At 41.2% G+C, this 27,165-nt stretch overlaps 1 protein-coding gene across 6 annotated transcripts in view; it reads right to left on the reverse strand.

The window, feature by feature from the left end:
* The window catches only part of PLCG2 (phospholipase C gamma 2), a 69,585-nt gene extending 44,416 nt beyond the window's left edge, over positions 1-25,169 (reverse strand). Inside the window, exons 1-3 of one of the 6 annotated variants that reach the window (XM_080552455.1) lie at positions 25,135-25,169; positions 24,926-25,019; positions 11,700-11,940 (exon numbers count right to left, since the gene is read on the reverse strand). In XM_080552455.1, the coding sequence (XP_080408581.1) occupies positions 11,700-11,895 (196 nt within the window). In that variant the 5' untranslated portion in view covers positions 11,896-11,940; positions 24,926-25,019; positions 25,135-25,169. Of the gene's footprint in view, positions 1-11,699; positions 11,941-14,910; positions 15,543-16,914; positions 17,173-17,277; positions 17,551-24,925; positions 25,095-25,134 lie in introns of those variants that run through there. The other 5 variants (XM_080552457.1, XM_080552456.1, XM_080552458.1 and 2 more) reach the window with 5 other exon arrangements.
* Positions 25,170-27,165: the final 1,996 nt, after the last annotated feature.

Here is a 27,165-nt window from a genome sequence, read left to right on the forward strand (position 1 = left end):
ATCTGAAGAAAGCACAGATCTGAACATACATGGGTTGCAAAGTGTAAAATCAAGTAGAACAGTCTTGTGAGTGTGGTTTCCATAAAACTGTCCAAAATTACTGCATTTCCCAAGGAAACATAAACCAAACATGCTCTGTAGAGAAGCTGACTCTAGCTTCTCTAGCTGACCCAGTGAGACAAGGAGGACACTCCCAATACATTCATTAAGATGCTGAAGATGATGACACTAGTGACAACCAGGAAAACCTACAATGCTAGTTTACATTTCATCCATTCTTTTATGTGGTTATTTCCACAGGTTAAAAGAATCTTCTTGGCAGCCTCATCAGTCATCTATTAATTCTGACAACTTCCTCAAGCAGACTTTAACTAGACCGGACCCCAAGGCACCTTCAGTTACCATCCTGTCTCAGGCTCTGATCTGGGCGTGCAGTTTTCACTACATTCGTGGCACTTCAGAGCCTGCAGCTGCTGAACTTCTGCTCTTGAGATGTTGTGTGCAAATCAGTTAATTCAATGGATCATCACACCACTACACAGCTATTTCCCAAAGACCGCACAGATTGGAAAGCACTGAGCAATTAAGAGTGCCTGCTAGAGCTCTTTACTGCCATAAACTTCACAATAAACCTTTGATCCTCAGCATCTCCGCTGATCTCCATTCAAATAACTTGGCAGCAGAAATCACATTCAGTCACAACGTTATGACTGTGAATCCCTGTTATCTTTCCTTCAGGAGGCAGATGGTAAAACACAACTTGGATTCCACTACAGCAGGTGCTGGGCAAGCTCAGCAGGAGACAAGCATAAGGTGAGTGCAGGTAGTGAACAAACAGAACTGCAGAAGACACAACATTGCTGCATACAACAACACTGCTGATTGTCCCAGACACGCTTTGGGCAGGAACAAGCCAGTCCTGCTATTCAGAGGGAGCAGTTCTGCCTCTGCCCACCCCCAGCGCTCACCCACCACCCATCTCCTGCGGGGAGCAGCCAAGCAGACAACTGGATGCTTAAAACCAGCCAACACTAACAGCAGAACAGCAATGCATTAGCTGGAAGTGCCCATGTAAATTTACTGTCATAAAGCGTGCTTGCATAGGTCGATTTTGGTAAAATCAGGTAATTTGGGGCTGGAAAGTCAGAACTGTGTATAAATGGAATAAGCCAGAAAACCTTACAGGCTGTCAATCTAGCAAGGTATCCTTGGCAGAAGAGTCGCAACAAGCAGTGTAAAAGTTCAACTGGGACTGGCAGCATGGAGTAGACTCCTGTAGGATAAGGCTCCTGATTCAAAGCCCAAAGGCCATAGGAGACTTTCATTGTCTGTGGCCACAAAGAATGGTCATATCAGTTATGGACTTAATGGAGCAGGAGAAGAAAAAGCTTACAGAGAGATTCAAAGGAGGCTTGTAGTGTCAGAAATCAGGCCACAAGCATTATTTGCTTCATTAGGTATTTTCAGCAACAGTCCCAAGAAGTCTTACAGGGAAGCTACTGGCAATGTTTCAGAAAGGAAAATAAGGGACTCTGATCACCCAAATGGTGTGGACCGAGACACAGAAGTGGGCATTGTCTACATGAGTATCTTCACATTTTCATGTGTGTATATAGTTACATTCTGCACAAACACTTCAAAACCAGTTTTTGAAATCCACATGCCCCCTAAAAAAAACAATTTGCATTACAAAATATTCCAAAGAAGGTTTCATTTCAGAAAGGCAGAAACTGCCTCCTAAAACACAGGCTCTGTGCAAATGAGCCCCCAGTGAATGAAGAAAGCCTTCAGTCTCCTTTTGCAAATGCACTTCACAGCGGTTTGTAAGGACAATGGCTTTAGTCTCACCTCTACAGAATTAAAGATTAACTATATAAGGTGTGTCTTAACAGCCTGTTTTATTCAAAACAGCAGTGAAACACAGATAAAGCGCAACTCTAAAGGGAAAAAGGTAAGGTTTGTCTCCGAGAAAGGCAAAGTCATATGAAGGCAGAAATCTGCAGCATGTGAGTACAGATGTGGTATGGAAAAGTGATCCAGCTCATACAAGCGGTGAAATTTAATCAGACATTCAGTGGCCCAAGGAAGTCGTTACAGGTAAGCCACTAAAGTATCTGCAAACACAGTTACAAGGATGCAACATGAGAAATGGCGTGGTGCATCTCGAGAAAGCACACACAGCTGCCTTTCCAAGGGGTCCTCTGGGACTGAGCCGCGTGACTGGCAGAAGCTGTAGCTTGGTGTACCACTTAAACCAGCAGGCTTTTAAGTAATCAGGCCACACGGAGCTGTCATATACAGTAATAACAAATTACCATCTTACCAACTATAGCTATATTTCAAATTAACAACTTCTCACTAGACTGCTCAGCAGAGCAGCAACATATTACGGCCCTTCCCAGTTTGAAGGACTCTGAATTCAAGGGGCCTTAAACTTCAAAGGGCTATTGGTTTCATATTAAAAATTAAAAAGCACCTTCAGAAAATGAGGTTAGGATAAAGTTTATGTATGTGCCCATAAAAGTTTACATTCTACTCCCTAAAACAAAGCAAGAAAGTTGCCGCACAAAACTTTGACTTTGGTGAAAATCTACTGGAGTATCCGCGTCTTCCCCTCACTTTGATCAACCACATTCGTGGTGCTCAGGTCTGCAAAGCGCTCTAGATTGGATCCCCATTTCACTGGCTGGCCACGTCAGGAAGTCTGGTCACTGTAAGTTAGCATTAAACACTGCAAAAGCGAGCTGCTGAAGTGAAGACATGATTTGAAAACAGCTAAAGGCTACACACACTCTTTTTTTCATTTAACCACAGAAACCAGGCTCTAAATACGCAGATGAAGACTTACACAAAGATCCCCAGGTAAGAACTGAAACACAGCAGTTTCAAAACAGAAAAGGGTGAATTTTAGTGTCCCTTTGAAAAGATACTCTGCAAAGAGTAAGAAGTAGATTCACTTTTGCAATGACATGTTAACAGTTTACAGAATACAAAATAGAGACAAAAAGACAGAACACGGACCTGGAGCGTTCAATGTGAGTTAAGTTTATTTCTTCTGTTTATTTATTATCGCCTGAAACAGTAAGAAAATTCAGACAGAAAAAAAAAATCTGATAGCAATTATTAAAAAAAATCACTACTAGAAAGGTCAAGCTATCTGACCATTACCAAGGTCAAGCCTGACATTCAAGCCAAAAGAAGCAGGCATTTCTCAGCAGAATACATAGATATTCACTACTTGTCCCAGAAAGGTACAAAGGCTATAAAAGTTTACATCATTTTTTCCAAAGGCAAAGAAATACAGTTTTCCACAACAGAGAAAGTTCATGTTGACGTTAAAATGTTAATAATGAAATGGTTTAGGTGTTTAACTTGATGGAAAAAAAAAATCTCTCAACTAAGTTTAAAAATGTAAGCCACTTTCATAAACAGTCTCTGAGGTGTCTGGGTTTTAATTTAAAAAAATAAAATAAAATAAGAATGAAAATCCTAAAGCATCTGACAGCTGAAAGGATGCCCAGAACCACAATGTGCTCTCTTTGGCAGGTCATTTTAGCTACGATTTTAAAAGCAAAATCAGAAAAATTTAATTTAGGGGGTAACATGCTGCAGGATAACATTCACAAAATACAAAAAGATCTCAATAAATAAATACCCTGTTAGCTACAACAGCACCACCTGTGGCAACAGATCTAAGACTGCCATTACATTAGTTACACATCCCTGCATTTTACCTCACCCTGTAAACTGCATGTGCACTGATCGGCTCCTAGTATCTACATGACAAGGTTATAGATGCTCTGCTGCTCCAACGAGTTTCGATCATTATCCAGGTGCAACATTTTGCAGTAACGTGGTTTCTACTCAGCAGCGTAACAGTCTGAAAACACACGGTGCAATCTTGCAGATCGAGAAAAAACAGAATCAAAACTTGTGAGTGCTGTTATGTGTACAATGTGCTTTTGTTTCTTGCACTCCCTTTCTTAATATATCCCTGGAAGATGAAAATTACACTTGTACTTACGGATTTTTAAGATGACTAATTCTGTACAAATCTCCTGAGCAGGAAGTAAATCTCAAGTGATTTTTAACAGTCTCTGATAATTCTTTCTACTTTCATACGTCAGATGCATTATTAGTAACACTAAATGAATCTAAGAAGGCAAATGTATTTAAGAAGTGGGCCACAGTCATTTTGTTCACAGACTCTGGAAAAAATTGCAGGAAAGAAACAGAAGAGAGATAACATGAAATTAGCAGCTCTTGTTAATCCTAAAATAAAACGTTAGGCACTATAAGTCATATCTTTTGATTAAAAATGAAAGAAGGTATATTAATGCAGCATTTAATAAAAAATAAGATAGTCCATCTTACACATCTGCACTGAAGAAAAAATAAATGGTTACTACATGTTATACTGAAGCATACCATCAGCATTAAAAGCCCCGATTTAAACAGGCTTGGTCCCTGTGCTTCATAATTTTGCCATTTCGTTAAAAAGAAAAAAAAAAGTAATCAAAAAAAGATAAATTATCTACAGAAATATGTATGCTTGCATTACAGGGAAGCACACATTTGCACAGTCATTGAAGGCACCACAGACTTGAGAGCACAATTCTCCTGGCTGTGAATCATCACTTAACACCAGGATTGATGGAAGAGCATGCAGAAACTTGCACGTTTTCCCATGACTAATCAGACTCTAGTCACCACAGACTTTCCCTTAATTCTCCTTGAAGACTTGACATCTGACAAAGAAGGAGGTATCTATTACAGCGCACCTTCCTGAAGACCTACAACTTGTCAAGAACTTGCTCTACCAGCTTAGATACCATAACATCTGTGGGGCTCAGTCTACTCACGTGCATATAAACATGTATATCATGATACAAGGAAATCTGGGAAATGTTATTTGGTAGCACTGAAGTGTGCTCTAAGTCAGCAAAGGCCAGGTGCTGGCGCCCCAGACATCTCTTAGCAGAGGACGGACTTCAACAGTTCCTACTCGCAGCTCCTTCCCCTCTGCCTTTCCCTGCTGTCCAGTAGTTCCCCCACCGCTGTCTCAGCTCCAACAGGACGGTTGTTTGTGGGCCGTGTGGTATCCTAGCAAAGAAACAGTGCAGCAGAGCCGCTGACATGGAGGCAGAAGTGACCCCCAGAAGCCACCATGTGTACAACATCTGCTGCATGGCCAGCCTGCGACGGCTCAAAGTGGGGAGAAATAGTACAGGGTGTGACCCAGGGGCCACTGCACAGCCCCATGCAGTTGTAAAGGGTTTGTATGCAACAAAAATACACAGCAGAACCATAGGAAGTGACATGCTGAGCAACACGTTGCAGTAAGTTACGCTCGTACTTGTGTAAGTCACGGCTTCACAGTCACGCATACGGCACACGTCGTCTGCAAGAGGGAAATCCATCGCAAATTAAACAATTCCTTCCATACCAGGAAACTGAAGCTGCCTTTTCTGATGTGTTGATAAAACAAACGTTAGTTCAGTTCTGTTCTAGTTACTGAGATAAGTATTTCTTAAATTGCAAATCCATGAACCGCCAGTGGTCAGTAACAGCCACGGGTAAATAAATGCTCCATAGCCACGTCCTGCTGGGTCCCACCTGGACTAGGACAGCACTAGAGGGAGAACATATTTCCCCACCACATCCTTTCCCCTGCTATACAATTGTGGTTGCCAAATGTCTTCTCTAGAAACGGGCAGCTTCTCAATCAGGCTATGCAGGGAGTGGCTGGGGACTGTGGTCAACCCTCGATTTCTAGGAGGTTTGCTCGTTTTTCCTGGAAATGGAAGGAAAAGTCCCCTTGACCCCACGCACTCTGCATCCGAGTCACCAGCCTTTCATCAAGCCAGCATATCCACAAGGCAGTACTTCTGCAGTGCTCACCAAACCTACTTCTCGTTCATGAAAGGACCAGACTTCTACTGAAATACGGCAGGGGCTCCACTGCAATAAAAGGTAGGGTGCATACAAAGAAAAACAAATGAAATTCTGAGCACCGCGAGCAGTCCCATGGTCCACTTCGCAAACACCAGGTTATCCTTATAGTTTAAAAGGACGGAGGACAAGGCAGAATAGAGGGAAATGCCTGTTATAAGCAGAAGGCAGAAGAAGCAGCCCCGACATTTTGTAGCCAGTATCTACAAGTGTTTCCCTTGGATGATCTTAGAGCTATCAGGGCATCTAAAATGTCTCTCTGTATAGAACAATAGCAAGATGACTAAAAGAAGCCCAAGCATGGGTGAACACAGTCAGATCTAGCTCAGATCTGCTTCCCTCAGTTATTTGCATAGCTCTCTGCAGACCCACATAAGGAAGCACATGCTGTAGGCATTAATTTTAATACACTAATGAAATCTTGCATGTTAAACATCTGTGATTAAAACTCTTTGAAAAGGTACACTTCTCCCTTCTATCTATTTTGGTTTTGTACAATGGGTTGTGTTGGACCCAGGTGAACCGAGGGAAGGCAGATACAAGGTACTCTGCAATCTTAGTAGATGACATAAAAAACGACAGCACTGAGAACCTTCCTGGCCTCCACTACACCTGGAAAACACTCTGGTACAGGCAGCCCCTCTCTTTCCATCGCTGATCTTTCCCTTTCATTTAGAAGGAAACTCAGAGTTCTTACAAAATGGAAAACGTGGACAATTTGTATTTACTTTTTCTCTCGAAAGGTGCTATGTACTAGACTCTTCAGACATTACAGGCTGAAAAGAAAGAAAAGACACCTCAAAGTCAATTAATCTGTGTTTGGTCCTACAGCGTGTTACATTTTACACATTCTAAGCAGAAACACAGATTGTACAACAGGATTTGAATTTCCCTTCTGTACACAGTGACTCAAGTCTTTCAGAAGGTCAAAGTAAAATCTCCAGTACTCAGGCATCGCATGGTCTGAGCCACGCGATGGAGATGGGAGAGCATTTAATCCAGATTTCTTTGGCTTTGTACATCCTCACTTGTTACCAGGCCAAAGGCCTGGAACTAGGAGCTTTCTAAAGAAAGGTAGCTCCATTTTAACTTACTCATCTGGAGAAAGACATCTGCGCTGAGCAGGAAACAGCCATAATTTTAGCACCTCTTTCACCCTATTCTGATCATAAAGGCTGACAACTTTTAAAAGAAAGAAACCCTTCCATGGGTAATGCAATTCAGAATACATCGTACTGCCACACCGAGAGCTGTGGCATTGCCTAAACATTTCTGTCAGTATAGATAACCCTACATCTCCCTTGCAGGGATCCATTTATTCCAAAACAAAGGTTGGTTGGTTGTTTTGTTTGTTTGTTTTATTATTGTGAGGCTTAACTTAAATCCCTTCCCAAACTATGTTAACCAAACGTGAAAATGGTCCTTGTAATAACCTCAGGGTTCATCCATACCAGGCACTGAGCAGAATCACCTCTTCCCGTTTGTACAGCTGTCTCCAGCGACTTGCACTTGCTGAACCATCCAGTTTTGAGTAGTACAGTAACTAGCAGCACAGGAACGTGGCCCCAGAGAACACGGTACAGATGGATACACTAATCATTTAACACGTCACTGTACATTAGATGTCTGTAAGGTATAAAAACCAACAGCAGTATGAAAGCTTAGCAGTTATAGATACAGTAAGCAGTTCTTGAGAAAATTAATATCTGCTGTCTTATTCCAAGCTAGACCCCACAAAGCATAAAAATAATTTAAGATAGTTGTGTCTGAAAGACACAAAGGTTGGTTTGTACCAACCTTACAGAAGAGCAGTATATATCATCACTGTATCTGCAGGCACAAGCCACTGCTTGAGGATCTATGTAAAAAAATGTCACAACTCCAAAAACAACTCCCCATTTTAAAACAGCTCCCTTAAGAAAGTCTACCAACTACATTTGTGTGTTCCCCAACCAGCTTTCATTACAGTAAATGAAAGTTTTACTTCAGTGAACAGTATTATCAAAAAATAAATAAATCCTAACACCAGCATCCTGCATCTCTGCCTCACTTCAGGACGCCTCAGATTTTTCCCACTGCAAATAACACGAAGTACTTATTTTAGAGACCACACTACTCCACTGAAATCAATGCAGAAGTCTCCTTGATATCCATAATTGTAAAGCTGCAGGTGTCTTTCAGCAGTTGATGCTATCAATGTTTTTTAAGATATTTACTCATTTCCTCGCAATCAAAAGAGCTTTGCACCCCTGCAGTGCAGTGCATTGACCAGCCTACACTACGAGCTGCTCTGGCTTAGAGGAATTTGAGAGCCCTTTACACACTTAACAGTTAAACAGCAAGAAATTCAGCATTATGATACCCCAAACTCACAACACTACACAGAGCAGGTAAGAGAGAGAGAGAGAGGAAAAAAAGGTTCTTATTTTCCAAATGAAAGGTATTAGGATACAATATAAAAATTGGTCTCCATTCTCTCTATTAGCTCTTCTTGCATCCCAAAACTTAAGAGCTCTCCTTGCTATCTGATTTAGGAACACAATCCCCCCAGCAGGTGCAAACATTCAGTTCTCTGCCTTCGCTAAAGAGCAGTTGCCAAACGAGTTAAAATTGCACACACGACGATCTTAACTCTCTCACCCATGATCAATATTAATTCTTATTGGACTGTAGCACATGGAAATAGCAACCATTAAGATCACATCACAAATATGTATTGAACAGCAATCTTCAGGATTAAAGCACAGAATATTAAGCAACAATATAATACCTGAGATCATAATACCATACCCTTTGCCACTAAATATATATTTTTCAAATGTGTAAGCATTCTTAGTTCTTAGTTTTCACAAAGTCAACAAAATCCACCAGTGAATATTTGGGATATTCATACACACATTTACATACTCTCAAGTGAAAATGATTTTTCTCCCGTCACAAAGCTGGTAGCAATTTTTGAGCACAGCTCCGGGGAAATAAAAATTCTTATTCTCCTGTCACTGGTATTCAAGAAGCCCATCCATTTGATTACTAAATATGAAAAGTTCAAATCCATAATTTTTCCACTTTTCAAGCAAAAAGGAAGCCCGAGTGTCAGTCAAAAGGAGTAATAACAAAAATAAAAATAATAATAAAAAAAAAGATTTCCTTCCTCTTCAGTAGAAACACTGTCAGCAAGTTAAAGCTGCAGTGACTTTCATTTCAAGCAGATCAGATAGAAATTACCATGAATCAGAACAACACAACAACAGTTCACATCATATTCTGAAACAATGGCTGAAAATACGTCTTGTTTTGGGGAGGGTTCTTTGCTTTGTAAGACAACAGAACAATATTTTGCATATTCATGCTTTGGAGTCTGACACATTCTCATACTTAAAGTTTCCATTAAATTCAAGTACTCTAGCAGTGTTTTTAAATTCAAGAATATTTAAGTGGAAATATTTAGTGGAAATATTTTCAGGGAGAGAAGCAGATGTCCTTTGGATAAATTGCAGGTCTATAGCTGAAGTCCCTGTTCTGGCAACAGGTGCCTGTGTATCTGGAGGCAAGTCATTATCCTGCTGGATTACCCACGTATAAGAGTCAAATAAAATATTCACCATCTTTTAAAAGGGTCAAAATCTATACATAGAGCAAGCAATTTCATTATCAGTATGTATTCCTACACACACGTGGGATGCTTTGCTAAGACTCCAAGCCAAGCACTGAAAAAAGTTGACCCCAAAAGCTGGAATGCTCTGGAATACAGACTGTACAGCTTTAAGTTTAGCCACTTTGTGCAAGTGGCTGTGTTATAGTCTTTAACTACATGATCCCATGTTATTTTTTGCTAGAGGACTCTGAGGCCTCATTAACCCAGCAAGTAGTCATTTTCTATTTTGCTTTAATCTCATTGTTCTGTGCGTCACCCCAGGCTTTATTTGTAACGTTTATTCAAGCCATGCTCTCACAACTGAATTACTCACCTCCACACAGGACTTTTTTTTGGCACACCTTATTCTGGGATCTGAGCATATCAGAACTAGGAATGTACTTGCATTCACACTCATCATTGTAGGAAGGGATAATTGCCCTAATTTTACACAAGTAACCAGGGCACAGCAAAAGGATGATCCACAGAACCTGTTAATTAGGGTGCCCTGGTCCAATTGCTTTTTCCCAGAACACTATGTATGACCACATTTTCACCACCTATTACAAAAACATTCTCCAGACAAGCAGTCTCTCATTCCATTACATTAGATTTCCTGTTGCAGGTCCAGTCTGTGCAAAGAACAAGACAGGAACCGGTGGAAATAGTAACAAATAGAAATTTAATGCTCCTGAGTAGCTTGAAATGAAGTTGCACAGACAATTCAAAAATCAGGTATCTTCTCAGTGCTTGTCTTTGCAGCCTTACAGATCAATGCATTTTCAGCTTACTGTGGATTTATAACAACAACAAAAAAAAAACTTCTAAAAATCAATAGATGAACTCCATTCTCCTTCTCCTCAGTTTCTTTCATGACACGATGCAGATTTTTTTCCCCACTGAAATTCACGTATGTCTGTAAAGCCCCCAGAAAAGTATCTGCTTATCCTCCACACCTGTGACCCCTTATTCCCCCCCACACTTAATTTAGCCTCAGTCTCCCTCATGTTCCTAACCCCTCTTCCTTCTCTCAGGCATCGATCAACTTATTTCTCACAGGAATCTTGGCCTCTGCTCATTAAGTTCTAGTCTCACCTCTGAGATTCCCTGTGCTGTACTTATTCCCCCACTACAATGTACTGGCTCAGCCTTTACTTCTTCACCTCAAAACTCCAAATTCTTATCACAATTTCAATTCCTAAATTCAACTCCAAGCTTCTCGTATTAGCTGAGGTCAACCAGTCAGCGTCAACTCAGACAGATTGTCCGATCTCTTCATAGAAGGCAAACACCATTTAGCAACTGCACAGAAAATCATGCCCACAAAAAAAGAGTTATCAAATGGTCATATGCAAGCCCTGTAATTACATTATAATAATGGGAGCTGTACAAGCCCCCAAAACTGCAGGCTGAACTTGGTTGACATCAGCCACGTTCAGTAAGAACTGAAAACTAGTTTCACTTTGCTCTTGTACCATGGCTTTTGCAGTGCTACGTAGCTTTAAATTCCCCTTCTATTTCCCCACCTAGTTATAAATAGCAGATTTTACCAGTTCAGATATCAACTAGACATTATCAACTGGGGACCTTCAAATGATCTCATATCTCACAGCTTCATCTTCCTAAGTCATTGGTACTTTCCAATAATGATCCTAAGTAATGATTTCTAACCTGAAACAACAATTTCCTTAAGAAAATGGAGCATTTACTTCAGTTTCCTTGTATTTGGGTGTTTTGATTTGGGGGAGAGAAGGACAAAAAAGTACTAATTGTTTGGATCTACGAGACATCTCAGTGCTTAATGATGGAAAACAGTTCTTACTCAGTAACACAATTCATAGAACACAAGCACCATCACATTCAAAGATGAAAACTGAGAGCAGGGTTTAGGGAAAAAGAACGATAACCACATGCAAGTGTTAGGTATCCAACTAAGGAGCTGAAGAAAATTCTTCACCTGCACTGCCCCAATTCACCGTATTCTTGGCAAGTTACCAGACTATTTTCAGCCAAAACCTTCATTATGTTAACAAAGGCTCATTACATCAATATTCAACAATTGCATTAATTTATTAAGTAACTCCAGGTTCAGGTACACTTTGAAAATACTCACAGAAACCTTCAATCTTGTCAGCCGTCTTGCTCCATGCCACCTGCCTGGTTTCCATTATGACTTGTATAGTCCTCCTTTCTGGACTACTCTTCTTAAGACTGAATACTGTCATAACAGTTCCCAGCTCCAAGGTCCTTTTGATCTGGCTTTTCTCATACTCCGGCAGCACCCCATAGTCTATATTCTTTCTGGACATGTTTGTTTTTTTTTTTTATATCAAACTTTTATGGTTTTCAGTGTGCTGAAAAAGAAAGAAAAGGGAAAGAAAATCAGTATTTAAAACAGCATTTTTATTTCCTTATGATTATGTTTGTATAAATTAGAGGTACATAATAGCTTTAGGTAATAGACCGCCCATTTAAAGGCATGGCATATGCATGGTTAACATTAAGGATAAAATGGCAAGGATTCTGGTAAAGTAGGAACCGTCTTCACAAAGAGAGGTACCAGTGACACTTTGGAGACACTTTTTTAGTGCTGCACCATCTATTAAACATCGAGAGCCAGGTGGAGCTGCCACTGCTCAATTTCTCAGCAAGAACAATGCCCCTCTTCCAGCTGTACTGTGACACTAACTGCTCCTGCAGTCTTCTAACACAGCAGTACCCGGTGCTCCAGGATAAAATAAAGTGAGCTAAGTTCCATTTAGCCCAAATGCATAAAATCACATTCAAGAATATAATTCCGTGTATTCTCTTATGCAAGCACGTGTTCAGTTGCATAGATACACGCAGCATTACAAATACAGACTTTCACCTTTAAAATCTCAGCATTATGACATAGAAGTGTGTGACATAAGCATGAAGGGGGAAAAAATAAATAAATAAAAGGAGACCAGGAAGAAATAGCAAACAGAATTCTACCTGAATAATTGGACAAAAGAGCAATAACTACAAAGAATACAAAACCTAGAAGTGCCAGTAAAAACAATACCTAGGTCATAACAAAGAAATCCTTTAAGTCCCACAGTATTTAAGAATAAATAAAGATGACACTGGAAGCATGAAAACATTATGTATTCAAACTAAAGCAGAACTCCATTAAAAACCTCTTCTAAATGAGCAATATTCACCATCTCTGTAGCATTTTCTGACATGTTTTCTATCTCCTCTCCTAACAACAGAATAGTGTAAAAGCAATTATACTGCACAGATTGTTTTCATAACAGTTTATTTCACTCACCAAGACTCCAACTATTTTGCCAGTATAACCAGTGGCCAAGGAAGGTTTACTTCCTGGGACAGTTAAACAACTGGTGAACAGTTAGCCGAAAAGGGTACTTAGTATAATTACGAATAGAATCCGCCTCTGCCACATCTACCAGGTTTTCTGTAGTTAAGTGTATCACCAACACATTACACATGTAAACCAAGTGTAAGTCTAACACATCACATATTCTGTCTAAATGTACTTTAACAACAACAACAACAAAAATACTTTGTAGCACTAGGAAGCAAAAAAGAATCTCTGAAGTCTGCAAATAGCAAATACTGTTTTCCCCCCAGGAAAGAGTAACTGTTACTGGTAGATCCAGTGCAGAATAGACTCTCTTAAACAAAGTTCAAACCCTGATTATATTTATCTTGATTTGAAGACTTTAGGAGTCTCATAAGACATCAGAAAAAGTATCACTTCAAGCCTCCTGAGATCCTTTCAAGTATCAGATCAGCTTTTACTTACCATTTTATAGGGAACTAAATATCATTAAGTCTTTGCTCATGCAGATTTTTTTCTAACTGACAGAGACAGAACTAGTTCTTTTCAGAAATCACCATTCTTATAAATGTTTCTTGATTGTTTTCAGGTATTTATAGACTTACGCCCGATAAAAACTTTATGAATTCTATGTTATGCTGAAGTTAAATCTTTAGCTCTGGAAACTGAGGGCAATTTAATTTCTGCAACTGTAAAAAAATATCTGGAAATCAATTTTGTCCTTAGTATTAACGATCAAGCTATCGATACGGAAAAAGAGGTTTGAAGCACAGCCAAAATCATCCTCCTCTCTCCCAGCTCTTTTTTATGCTCATGATACTATCGCCAGAGAGTCAAAATGCTGTCTTTATGGTGAACTGCATAAAGTTTGTTGCTCTTCTTGCCCTGACTTATTACAGAAGCAACAATTTGCTGCTTGAAGAGATTTCCAAAATCTGAGGAGCCTCAAAAGCTCTGTAGCCAGGGTAGCTGTCGTCTTCATATTACACCAGGAAGAGCTGAGAAAAAATGCTGATGATTAAGGCCTAGCTGTCCAATGACAAGGTAACACCAGAAGTAGTAACATCAGCTTGCGTAAACTCTTACAGCACATGACCTATATGAGAATTTAAACCAGGTGACTGTCTTGTTTAGAACAGTAAAGAAAATGAAGCAAAAATATGAGCAAATACAAATACTGAAAGAAATCTTGGCAATGTCTAAAGCATGTCAGCTTATGCACTTTTAAAACTCCATGGCTATGCCTCTCCTAACAGAGTCTGTTTTTCCTCACCGGTATTTGCATGCACACACTCAGAACACACCTTGGCACTAAACGGGCAAAAGAGAGACGTGCATGCAGCAACTCTCCTAAATATTAGCAAGTTTCCGTGCTTTGGTCCCACCCACATCGAACAGCTAATTACAAGCTTGATTACTCCTCAGCAAGCTTATTTACAAACAGAGTGCCCTGGAACCTGCTCTTTCATCCATGCACAAAGAAGGAAGTGATATCATTTTCGCCCAAGATACCATTTTCGCCCATTTTCCTGCCAATCTTTCCCCTTAACCTCATCCCTGAGCTGGACAGGTTTACGTGGCCAGCTGAACTTCCCTGCAGCAGGCACACTGAGCCACCAGACACAGCATCCCCTTGGGCTCTCTTCCTCTCCCCTCAGTCCACTACTCTCCATCACAAGCAGTTTCAGTTTCCGTGTTGATAACTAATTTGACCATGCCACTTCTCGCTTCCCCTTCGTAACTTCTTCCAGCCCTCCTCCCCCTCGCCCCATGTCACGGGCTCCTGACATGCTCTTCACTCTCTTTTCTGCTCTTTCTCATTAATACCACAAAGCTGTCTTTCAACATCGTGTCACCAACTGCTTTCAGTCCCATCTGTCAGACTTTGAAGCTGCCCCGTGCAATCTTTCCAATCCCTTTTTAAATTCTACCGCTTCAGTAAACACTTTCTTTTTTTTTCAAGCTAACAGAAAAGCAAACAACAGTCCCTTCTTACCTGCAGGGTGGCCTCTTCTGCATTGCCCACACTGAACCTGAAGTTCCTCTGCAGCAGGAACTGTGCCTTACTCCATGTTTTACAAAGCACTGTACAGGTTATATCATGTTTAACATCTATGAGCTTGTTACTGTATCAGAAAAGGGTACTCTGTTTTCCTACTGGTACTGAAAAATATATATATACACACACATCAATCCTACAACTGAGAACTCTGGACAACTTTTAAGGGTTGTAAGCAATGGTGTATTTTAGTCAGGATGTAACGGATCCTTTTTGACCCCCTGGGACCAGTCAGATTATCATTGAAATTATCACAGCCTTGCATCTCACAAGATAGCCACAGTCATCTTGTCTTACATTTGTTTTTTCTGTTATTACAATGACTTGTAAATACAGAAGTGCAAGGAGCAAAAAATAAAGTTAAAAATCTTGGAACGGTGCCTGATTTTCAAAAAAGAGAAAGCAAATAAAAGAAGCCTAGTGTTCTCATTTTGCTCCCTCATTAAGAATTGTAGTGAAACAAACATGTTATGATTGGAACGACATTTAAGCACTTCAGTAATACTGCACAGCAACAATAAAACAACTTGTAAATGGATAATTTTTTTCAGGAGCATATAACAAAACATACATCTGCTGTGCCTTTTGCAGTACAAGGTGTAGCTGTAAAACGAAGCATACCTTACAGCAACATGAAAAAGAATTTCTAAATATAACTACTTAATAAAAGGCGATGAAGCATTTTTGAGAGATTAGTCCCTTAGTGCAAAGGAACTGCCTTTCAGAGGTGGCTTCTAAAACAGTTTCCGCTGAATATAATATACTGGACTTCCCCTTTTAAAGTAGCTCTTCCTTCTTAAAAGAGAGTGAATGCTGTTTTTAGTCTACCTTAAATTCTAAGCCAGGTTTTTAACTTACTGTGAAACAATACTGCAGCTGAGGATACCCACTTCATCAGTAAACAGGTGGAAAAAATATCACAGTATTTCATCAGCCTATGTGACCATTCCTGTATTGTTTCAGCTACCTGTTACAGTTTGGGAGTAACTTAGAAGGACCACCACAGGAAGCTTCCTAGCAGTGAAACACACCAGACCTCCCAGAAGAGCTCAAGGAAGCCCTTCATAGCCTTTTCAGTATTGAGAGTCTTCTTAGACCCACACATGGGTGCCCCTCAGCCTTCTTACACTCATCACTGCACAAATATTTGAATCTACAATATTTCTGTCCGTTCACTCAGCAGAACTCCATTATAACCCTCATCAAAACAGTATTTGGATGCCTCTACACCTGAGGAGTATGAGCTACAGGACATCTTTGTGTGAAATAAAAGCACTACTGCTCTTCTACAGGAGAACTACTGAAGCCTAAAGTAGGGAGGTCCAGCATTATTCAAATGATTCAACGAGTGATCCAGTAATCACGTAAACGTAACTGTAGTTTAGACACAGACACGTAACTTCACTTTTGACTGTAGGCACCACAGGTGTGAAAATGTTGGTATCCTGTATGCCATGCAGAATTGGGCCCGTTTGTTACTTTTTGTGTTGTGACACAGGAGCGATTTCTACATTGCCTTTTACCAAAGAACCTGAACACTTTGAACTAAAGTTGGAAAGGCTCATTGCAAGGAAACAAGTGAACACAGACATGGAAAATTACCAATTTAGTCCATCCTCAAAGCTGCATATTTAGTTTTACTTCATTACAGTACTCCCGAATTTCAAAAGCAAACCCTTTCTGAAGACCATCTACAGTTCCCACCTAGCAGACATCTGATAGAACAGGGAAAGAGAGGAAAAACCGAGAAAAAGTCAAATCACAAAGGTATAGGTTGGCAAAGAACATCTCACATGAGCACTGCTGAAGCCCCACTCTTGACTTCAGCCACAGGACAGAGCAGGTGCCTTCCCTGCTCCAGGTCAACCAAGAAGTGCAATCTGAAGGTGGACTCGGGTCAATTGCTGTTTTTCCCCACCGAAGCCTCCATTTGTACGAGACCTGCTGCATCCTCTGCCCCTCGCTCTGCCTTCAGGTGCATTTCGGACACCGCCTCCCCACGGCACCGCCAGCACGGGTACCCACGGCTCCAATAATTAATAGCGATCAACGCACGGCTCTTCGCTGGGGGGCTTCCCTCCTCACCCCTGGACCCCCTGTCAGACACCCGCCGCGGCTGAGAAGGTTCCCTTCCCTCCTTCCCCAGCCAGCCTGCGGCAGGCAGCGTCCAGCCGCAAGGTGCAGGCAGGCAGTGTCCCCTCTGCCAGCCTCCCCTCGCCCCCTTCGCCCCGAAGCCGTCCCCCTGCCCTCGCCCACCTCCTCTCCGCCCTCCTCTCCCCTCCCCGCGGCCGCCCGCCCCCTCACCTGCCGCGGGGAGCAGCCCCCCACCAGCGGTACCACCGCGGCCGCCCTGCCCGCCCCGAGCCCTCACCTGCTCGAGGGGCCGGTGGCTGTCCGGGAGGTGGCGGTGCCGGTGTCGCCGCGCCCCGCCGGGGCTCCCACTTCTGCTTCTGCCCGAACCGGGAAGAGGCGGGGCGCCGCCGGCCACCTACTGGCGTACAGCCCCTCAGGGCGTCCCCTGCCTGCCTGAGGAGAAGGAGAGGGGGCTCGGTCCCGTCCCTCCTCGCCCCTCGTGCTTCCACCTCCCCCGGGGAGCAGCTCCCCGCTGCCGCCTCCCCTCAGAGCCGTTCCCCTGTCCCCCCTCACCCTGGGGCTGCAGAGGGCCGCCGCGTCCCCATGCGAGGCCTTGTTGCCGAAGCCCCTGTGAGAAGCAGGTGCTTGTGTGCCTTAGGTGATCATTAACCTGTCACAGTTTTCATTAAATGCGAAAAGCTCCGTACAAGTCCTGCTCGCGACGATCTTTCGAGCCTGTGGTAGCAGGAAGCCGCAGAAGCAGGGATATGAAGTTGACGTACTCGGCTGCTCCGGGGAGGAAATTTCACTCGCTCAGCTGAGAAGCACTACATGATTGAACGGTAGCTTGAGCGGGTGGGTTTACATCAAAGACAAATGGAAAAGTCTTAAAAACCGTGACAGGGATTATATTTTCAAGTTAAAATTCACTTAATGGGATCCACTACCGCGCACATTTTATGACGACAACTTCAGCTTATGACCTGAAATACCAAAAATATTTCCCAGTTTGGGACTCAGAAGAGTAGGAATAGAAGATGACATACTGTTTTCAGGTCAAGTCTAGATACTGCCATGAAATTTGATGTATCAGTCTTGTCCCAGAGCTATTTCAGAGAACTGGTGAAAAATCCTACATCTGTAGGCAGAATCTCAAAGTCATCACGGAGAACTAGTCATACCGTGTTTTTTAGTCAAGACTAAACAAAAAAAAAATGTCTGGAAAGCAAAACTAGAGATGGCACAGTGTTTGCAAGGAACAGATCTTCCCATGCAGAGGAAGTTGTGGACAATTCTGCAAGGGCCACTCCATGTTGCTGTGGCAAAATCCATAATCCACATGCTGCTTTCCAAACACAGGTTAAGTCTATTAGAGAGAGCTCTTCACCTGGTGTCCTTCCAACCCTGGCAGCTGGCACAAAGGAGTGAAAAGGACATGCCTCTTAGCAGTCAGACCTGGAATCTGATCTAATCTACAGACAAGAGAAACGTTTTCAAGATTTTCTGTCAGCTTCATAAATGGTTGAACAGTAGTCAAACACTATCTTATTCAGTCAAACACTTATTAATAATTCCACCCTATGCATGCCAAAGCTACTGAAGCAATCTAATATCTGGAATGGGGTATCAACAAGAAATTCCACAACACCAAGAGCAATACTACCAAATTGCCTAGCTCAGAAAGAGAAAAAAAAATGCTTCTTGTATCCAGCAAAAGCTGTAAGGAGCAATTCAGGAAACTCTTCCCAAAGGCAAGCTAACAAACCCTTACCAGAGTTAAAAGCATCAGAAGATTTCAAATGAGTATGACTCAGGACCAGAAACTGAAGAATGCATTTGAAACACCACCACCACAAAAGGGAAAAAAAAAAAAAAAAAGTAAAACCTAGTATCTGTGAAAGGATCATTTTAAATGCAAAATAAAAATATGGTAATTATAATCTTGCCATTGTTCATTGTTTCATTAACCACCTTGATAAAGACTCTTTAGATTTTTCCAGGTGCTAAACCTAGGAAATGTTTCTTTATAATGTGTGATGTAGTTAAAAGTTCACAGAACATCTTACAGGAGACATGATACTAAAAGAATGAGAATAGCAGAATATGTATCAATCACATCAACATGTCTCCCATAGTTTGCTTTTAATCTCTTTATCATTAAAACCTTCAGTGTTTTATATTGAAGCTGCCTTTGAAATTATATGAATGGCGACAGAATGCTAGCATCAAGTGGCCAACTTCCCCAGCTGCAAAAGCTGAATACCAGAACATTCGTACGACCCAAGCCACAAGGCACATACACCACAGAGAGCTACAGGGTGCAGGTGATCCCAGGCATTTTACAAGCAGGAAATAACAGAGTTCTTTGAATCCCATCTGTCAGACGCAGTGTTAATCTGGATACATTGGCAGCGAATCTGTTTCAGCAAATATCAGCCTCAGCAACCCCTCCTGCTACTGCTTCACTAGTACCAAGTCTCCTCACCAGTCATATGGCATAGCTGCAGCAGAGGAACCACCCTTGAGCAACCTACAAGCCACAAAGGCACGGAGTTGACCATCTTTATGATATTCAGAGTCTTTGCTGCAGAAGTTAAGCAGGGCTGCAAAACATACCAGACTTAGGTCTAGACATACTTCGGTGTGGTTGAGCCTCAGTGGTGCCCTGAAAGACTAAAACCTACTAATTCACAACATTTCTGGCACAACCTTAGGCTTCACTGATAAAACTTGAAGCTGGAGAGTCGTGAGACAGTGAAAGGAAATATGTATGTGGAAGAAAATCAGCTTCAGTGGAGATCGTAACACTGAATTCCAAAAATTGCTGGTTGTAACAAAATCTTAGACATGTAGATGGGATAACCAATCCTTAAAAAAAAAAAAAGTGTGACTCAGAAATATCAGCTATTGCTCAGCACATCCAGTACACCAGAAGAGTACTCAGATGCCCTCACAATCACAACAGAAGATTCAAAGTTACTGTCAGAATCAGCAGCTCCTGCCATCCAACTTTCAAACCTTGAAAGTGGGACTTCCCAAGCAGACAACAGAATTCCCTGTAAAGAGTATGGACCTCACAGTCACAGGTAATTATCAGGTGGCATGGTCAGTCCTCCTTTTTTGTAACAAAAAAACTTGTTTATATATGTGGGCTGGGAACAGTTGTGGGAAAATTTGTCCTTTCATTTGAGGAATCTGGCCCCCGAAAAGCCTGTGCATTTAAAGGTTAACCACTAGAATATTTTTTCTTTTTTTTTTAGCTTAACTTTCTTTTGATAATTTAAAAAGGTTCTTCGCATTGTTAAATAGAATCAAAATTCATACTGTAATGTCCAAAGAGAGTTCTCAGTTGGGAGTACATTTTTATATGTCAGTCATAAATCCCCCAAAAAAGGGAATTTATAGGCTTGACATTGACACTTTCTTAATTACAGCTTCAACCCTGTCTTATTGTCATATTTGGTAATGAAGTGTTGATTACTTCCCTGAAGAATAAACAAGGCACAAAAGAGGATCACAGGCCTGGCAAGACAGCCTCATGGATAGAATAAATAATGGTCACAAAACTGGTGCCATTTCCTCACAGGAGCTACAAAGAAAATAAAGCTTTTGTGTAGAGGATAAAATTTGAATAGCTTTATCCCATCAATCCCCACTTGTAAGAAATATTGAAGAGTCATTGGGCATGAGGAACAAATATTTTAGAGACCGTCACTGATAGAGTATCTAGTCTAAGTATTTGCTCACCATCAGAGTACTCGAACTCCTTCGCAGGAGTGCATAGCCTCAGCTAGAATTTCTGGTTTGAGCTGCAAAAACTATAAGCAGAGGTTTCATAGAGAAAAGTTATTTTTCAAGCTTTTCTTTTATGAACTTTTCCTCTGCAGGACTCTGAAACAGACTCTAAACCTGTTGCCAAGAGAACTTGCACACTACTCTATCAGGATTACACGTCAACCCAGTTTCCTATCGGAAAGCAAGTGTCGATTTGTGAGGGGAGAAATCTGTGATCACTAAGGACTGGCTGAAGTCAGTCCCTGTTGGTGGAGTGGCATTAACGCTGCAGAACTGCTTAACTGCTTCTTGGATAGATTTACGAGAGGGTGCGCACACGCACGTCCACACAAACTGTTTGGCTGCTGGGATTCTAGGGCCCAGTGAGTGCATAGGATGTGTTGTTCTTTTATAGCTCCTCTTCGTAAACTCATTTGTTTTGTCAAAGTTTTTCCCTGGCCATAGAAAATGACGTTGTTTAAGTACGGGGCCTAGTAACCAAGGCTAGTCCTAGACTGGAGGTTGCTTGCAGTGGCCTAGCAGCCATAGCCCAGCTGGCCTATTCTAGAACCTTCAGCTATGCCAGGAAGCCTCGATCAAGTAGTAATCATCACCTTTAGTGTCTCAAAGTGCCTTTGTAGCATGAATCCGACCTCTGAGAATATTGTCCAGCTGCAGCAGCACAACTCAAGCAACGAACTTTCCAGAGGAGCCAGCCTCAAATGTGTTCATGCCATCTGACAATAAAACAGCCTCAGCACATCTTCCCAACATAGCGGAGTTTGGACTCCTTGCAAAGTGCATTTCTTATTAAAAAAAAAAAAAAAAAAAAGTGTTCTAGTGTTTACTTGGCTCCATTCTTATCATTTTTTCTTTTTAATCTAGGTAAATTATTGTCACAATCGCAATATTTAAAGTAAATATTGATTTAAAATAAACTAAAGTAGCTAACAGAAAAGCTGACCTGAAGGAAGGGAGGCTGTGCTTGTAAGTGGCTGGCCTGTTGCCTGCTGTGATGTTTGCCTGAGTCCTAAAACATTCAACTACTTCTCACTTAACTCACCTTGTCCCTTGTTATTTGCAAGCACCGTGTTTAAAAAAAATCAAAGAATTACTGTCCTAAAAACTCGATAGAATAATACCCCTTGGCATTTCTGAAACAATTTTCATTTATACGTGTCAAAACAAATTTTAAAAGGAATAGAAATCATCATTTCACATTTTCAAAGGAATCGAGGCCCACCCGGAGAGTGAGGAAGTTTGCCAGAGATCTCACAGCAGCAGCAAGCCTAGGGCAGAACATCTTCCAGGTTTAATACTGGTGACCTGTCTTAGGAATGCTATTCCCTCACAGCAAAACTAGATATTCCAGAAAAAAAAAAAAAAAAAAAAAAAACCTTTTCATTTCTCAGAACGACTTTTTTTTAAAAAAAAGTTTCAGTTTAGCAGAAACTCTTGTCACGTGATTTGGGATGATCAATCAAAAACTAAAAATAGATGTGAGAACATGTGAATTAAATGTGGTTTTTCTATACACATATTAGCTAGCTAACTGTTCACTCAGTGTCTTGGACTGGTTTTGCCAGCTGTGCATAACACCGGTGTATTTATAGGGCCTGCAGTTACACCTTCAGATGAAACATGAAGTACTACAGCCAGTGTGTTCACAGCAGCACAATGCCAGCAGCTCTTCACCAGCACCGCTGAGAGCGAGCAATTCTGCCTTACCAAGGCCACAGCTGAAAAGCTGCAGGAGGCTCTGCAGGGAACCAGGTAAACTTTCCATCTATGCTTTTAAGCCAATCAAATGAAAATCCTTCAGAAAAAGAATGCGACTGCAGGTGAAAAACAACAACAAAAAGCATTTGGCAATATTTTTCAACGAAGTGAGTTGCCGCTCAGCAAGAAGAAGTCCAGACCTTCCCTCTAGTTATCTTTCAGCCTTTCATTTTTTCCCCGCTGCAGAGCAGCACCACAGGTGAGCTCAGGAGAGGAAAGCGCTCTGTTACCATGTGCTCTAGCCTCCTGCTCTCACTCGTCATCCCTTCAAGCTCAGAGAGGTGGAAAAGCACAACTTCAGGCAGGCTGGGCACGGCGATGAGCAAGGCTAGACTGGAGCATTTCACTCCTGCTCTGAACTGAAGTCACAGGCGCCGTGGTGGGACCATACAGCGTGCTGTGACGACGGGAGGAACAAACCGAGCACTGCTGCAACGCGCTCTCTCACTGATCACTTCCCATTTTCCTCTCATTCTGCTAAACACTTCTTAACATTGGCTTAGCTGCTATGGGTGGAAGTTCTTCTGGGACCATTAGACAGATGCAGCCCCGGTCTTTTTCTACTCTACACATGGCTGATTGCAGGGATTTATTACAGTCTGAGGCCTTCCCTCCAGGCACACAGGAAGGGAGGAGAAGTTTCTTGCATCAGTGCTCACTCATGCAAAGATCAGCTTTAATCCGTCACACGCTGCATTAGAAAAGTTTAGAAAAGCTCTCTGGCTAACCAGAGCATTAGAATTAACCGAGGACAGAGCGAGCACGCTGGTCCTATTTACAGATAAGCATGCAATCATGTAAAACACACATCAAAATTTCACTGAAATGAAAATACGATTGAAAAACTAATGAGGTACTTGAGAGGTTTTTTTCTGAATAGGGGTAGGATGAGAGATACTCTTCTGGGATATGCACTGCAGGCGCCTGTGCCTTGGAAGAGAGTCCATCTGGTGTATCTCTGTGATCAGCATGTTTGCATAGAATGCAAATCGTGACTGCAACTGCTGTTATCTTTATGCACTGTAGTTACAACTGAATGAGTCACATAAAAGGGTCAAAACCTTCTGTTCTACTTTTTATGATAAACATCTTTTTAACATACAGCGTTAGAGATCCTGTGCGTCAACAGATCAAGGTAGGAGTTGGTATGAGTGAGGTATGACAAACCCTGGCTTAGGGGGCCAGTCTTATTAACATATTTGTTAACAATTTAAAAAATGGGGTAAACAAAGGAGAAAATACAGATATGTCTATTAACTACTAAAAGCCTGAATAAATTAGAAATTCAGGGTGGGCTGCTTAAGTTTTCTTATTTCTCAAGCTGCCCTCGAGCCTGCAGAACAAACCAGAGTAGCTGTGTTAGGGTCTGCTGTGTACTCTGCTCCCAGGCTGGCAGGTGGCAAAGATGTGATACTGCAGCCTGTGCAAATTTGCTGGGGCCCATGTTCTGTTATAATGGTCTCCTGAGTACCCGTGCTGAGTAAATTTACCTTTGCATCTTCAGAAGAACCTCTGTTTACAAAGGATCAATTTTTCAGAAATTCACACTGATATCATCACATGACATGCTCCATTTCTCAAATACAAGTTTTCATACGTAGGTAGAGTCATACTATTTTACTTATTTTAAAAACTTTGTATAAGACACTTTGCACGTCTCCCACCGGATTTCATTTGTGCTACAAAATTCAGATACTTCACAATACCTTTGTAAGTACCAGCTACCAAAACTTCCTCAGTTAACAACATTTGACAGAAAATCTGAATTTAAACTTTGTGTAAACCCTCTTAAGAACAAACATTAGATTTGAACTTTTCCAACAGAGAGAAAAACATGAAAAAAATAAACAACCTTCAAGGGAAAATTTCTCTCATTTATTAGGAGACAAATCTAGAATAAATGAAGAATCTAAGCATGTGAATTTGTAGATGCTTATTTAGCCTGATCTCCAAATTGGAATGAATTAAAAACAGCTCGGTTATTTTCCAGCCTTAGAAATTTCACACACGCATAGATTGATTCCTCCACTTTCTTTCCTTAGACTGGACTAGTAATTTTAAGATACCACTCCCTCTTTCAAGGAAAATGTCTTTTACATTTCCTGTATGATTAAGACAGTCCTTTTATTCTGGAGGTAAGATACAAAAAAAATTTACTTTACATGAGGGAAGGCAAAAACTAGAACACAGAGGGCTCTGCCAGGTAATTTAAACCCAACTGTCTTCACTCCAGAACCTTTCTGCCACACATCAGGAATTATTTGACCCGTTTTCTGTGAAGGATATCTGCCTTGCTGAGTCTCAGAGGCCGCAATACAGAGCTTACCTTTAATCCTGTGCAGAATAATGAATGATATACTGCTGAGATTAGCTAGGCAGTGTCAAACGGAGGTTTCTTCCTCTTTGTGCTCTGATTCCACCTGGGTAAAAGCTTACTGTTAAGACCCCTTAAGCACACAAAATCTCACCAGCCTGAGCTTTTTGTTTAATATAAAATTAAATAAATAATAACAATTAAAAAAAAAAAACTGTCACCTGTGATGACAGTCTCTTCTCCTTCGGAAGGGCAGATTTTGTTACGGCTGTTGCTAGCAGAAAAAAAATAAGTAGAAAAGAAAAAGGAAGTTATACGAAGGAAAGTGGAACACATGAAGTGTGTCACTTTTCACCAGCAAGACTCTCTCCTCTTTCACCATCTTTATGAGCTGAGCTCTTTCATGATGGGTCACTACCATCACACATTAATAACACATTAATAACGCCCCCACCTGCGATAAATGCAACAGTTGTTACAGTTTTTGTTTTGTCTCAGGTAAATTTTGAATTCTTTGCTCTCTGGTTTCTAAGCCTTTGGGATGCCCTCTCTTCCTGTTTTTAAAATTTGTCTGCAACCAAGACACAATTTACTTTTTTAAGAAACGTTGAGAGTTTCACAGACCCTAGCAATCCCAACAACTGGGCTTTAGGTAAAATATTTAATACCTTTAATCCTTAGAAAAACACACAAAAATTGAAAGCACTCATTTCTGGTTTGAGATATGCTGCCTGGAAACAAATGGTTTACACGTGGAACACAGGATTTTAAGATTAGACCAGAAGACAACTCCTAGCTTGTTACCCCAGTGGGAAATAGATTAAAATAGGGTGGAAATAGATTATCAGTCAATGCTTGAAATTTTTGACTATTTTTTATTCCATTGAAAACAATGAAATTGTTGAAGCTGAATAATACTAGTTTTCTAGTAATTTATACGCAATCATGCTTTACAGCTTTATAAATCAACAAATATACATGAATCTATTTGTAAAGAAATAACAGTTTTTAAACAGATTAAAACAGAATCCAAATATTTGTATCAAACCAATGTTCATATAGGCCAGAACAGATATTTTTGAGGTATTTTATGAAAACAAAGTATGACACCATTTGACCAAAAATAAAATATACCAAACTGGGGAAAAAATCGTTCAGAAATATAACTGGAGAAGTAGCTTCTTAGAGGGCTCCCCTATAAAAAAAATAAGTAACAAAAACCTGATCCCCACAGGTGACAGGCACCAGCTTTCACGGGTCTGGCAGCACAGATGGAGGCAGCGTGCAGAGCTGCTGACTTGATGACAAAAGCCATCAGAGGGAAGAGGAGACCTTGGCTACTCCTGTGGAAGGAAAGACACAGTCACAAAGCAAAGACAAGAGCTGAAGTTGCTGTTTGACAGTTTCTGTAGTCTGACAACAGCCAGACTTGTAGCTCTTGGCATTGCAATAGCAGTGCTGCTGCAGAAAGGATATGTTTTACTAAGAAAATAGCCAAATGAAAGTTGCAGCAGAAGAAAATATTTATCAACAGGGAAAAACAAAATGTTTTCAGCCTCCTCGGGCAGTTGACATCGGACAGGTGCTTTGGTGCTGGGGAGGAGACCAGAGAAGGGAGTCAGAAAAGACCCAGGCTGGAGAAGTGGATGCTCTTTGACTTGCCTGCTTGTAAAGAGCAGCTTGCTACCCCCTGAAAATAGAGATGAGGCAAATGGAAAAGCAAGGTGTTGCCAGATTGTGGGTAATTTTTTCTGTGTTTTCTTTTTTCTTTTTCTTTCAAAGAGAGGAAATAATGTGTGCAGAGCAGCAGTGGTTCATAGTGGGTCAGTCAGGAAGTCTGGGGCTGGGTATTTAGAAGACAGATATTTTTATTTCACGTTGTTCTCAGAGAACAGAAGTATGCAAGAAAATATTTTCTTAGCTAAAAATGCAAAATTAGAGTTCACATATAGTTAGCTAAGCTATCAATGGACTTCGTGTTTCACACTGAAGAATGCAATTTGGAGTAGAAGGTTTTGCAACTGTAGCTGCAGTTATTATAGAAGTGCACAGGGGTTTTAGCTAAAGCCAGCGCTCCGTTGTAACGTAGCAGAGGTAATAGCAGGCAACAGGATAGGAAAGTGATCGGAGATTATTAACTCTGTTCCCACAGGTAAAGAGCTGAGGCATAATGGGTTTAAAGCTGAAGTTTCACGTACGTCTTCATCCAGCACTTATAATGAAAAGAGGCAGTCCCTCCTGCTTCTGCCTCC

This window comes from Anser brachyrhynchus (assembly GCF_964034855.1).
Source record: "Anser brachyrhynchus genome assembly, chromosome: 12".
Lineage (NCBI taxonomy): Eukaryota > Metazoa > Chordata > Aves > Anseriformes > Anatidae > Anser > Anser brachyrhynchus.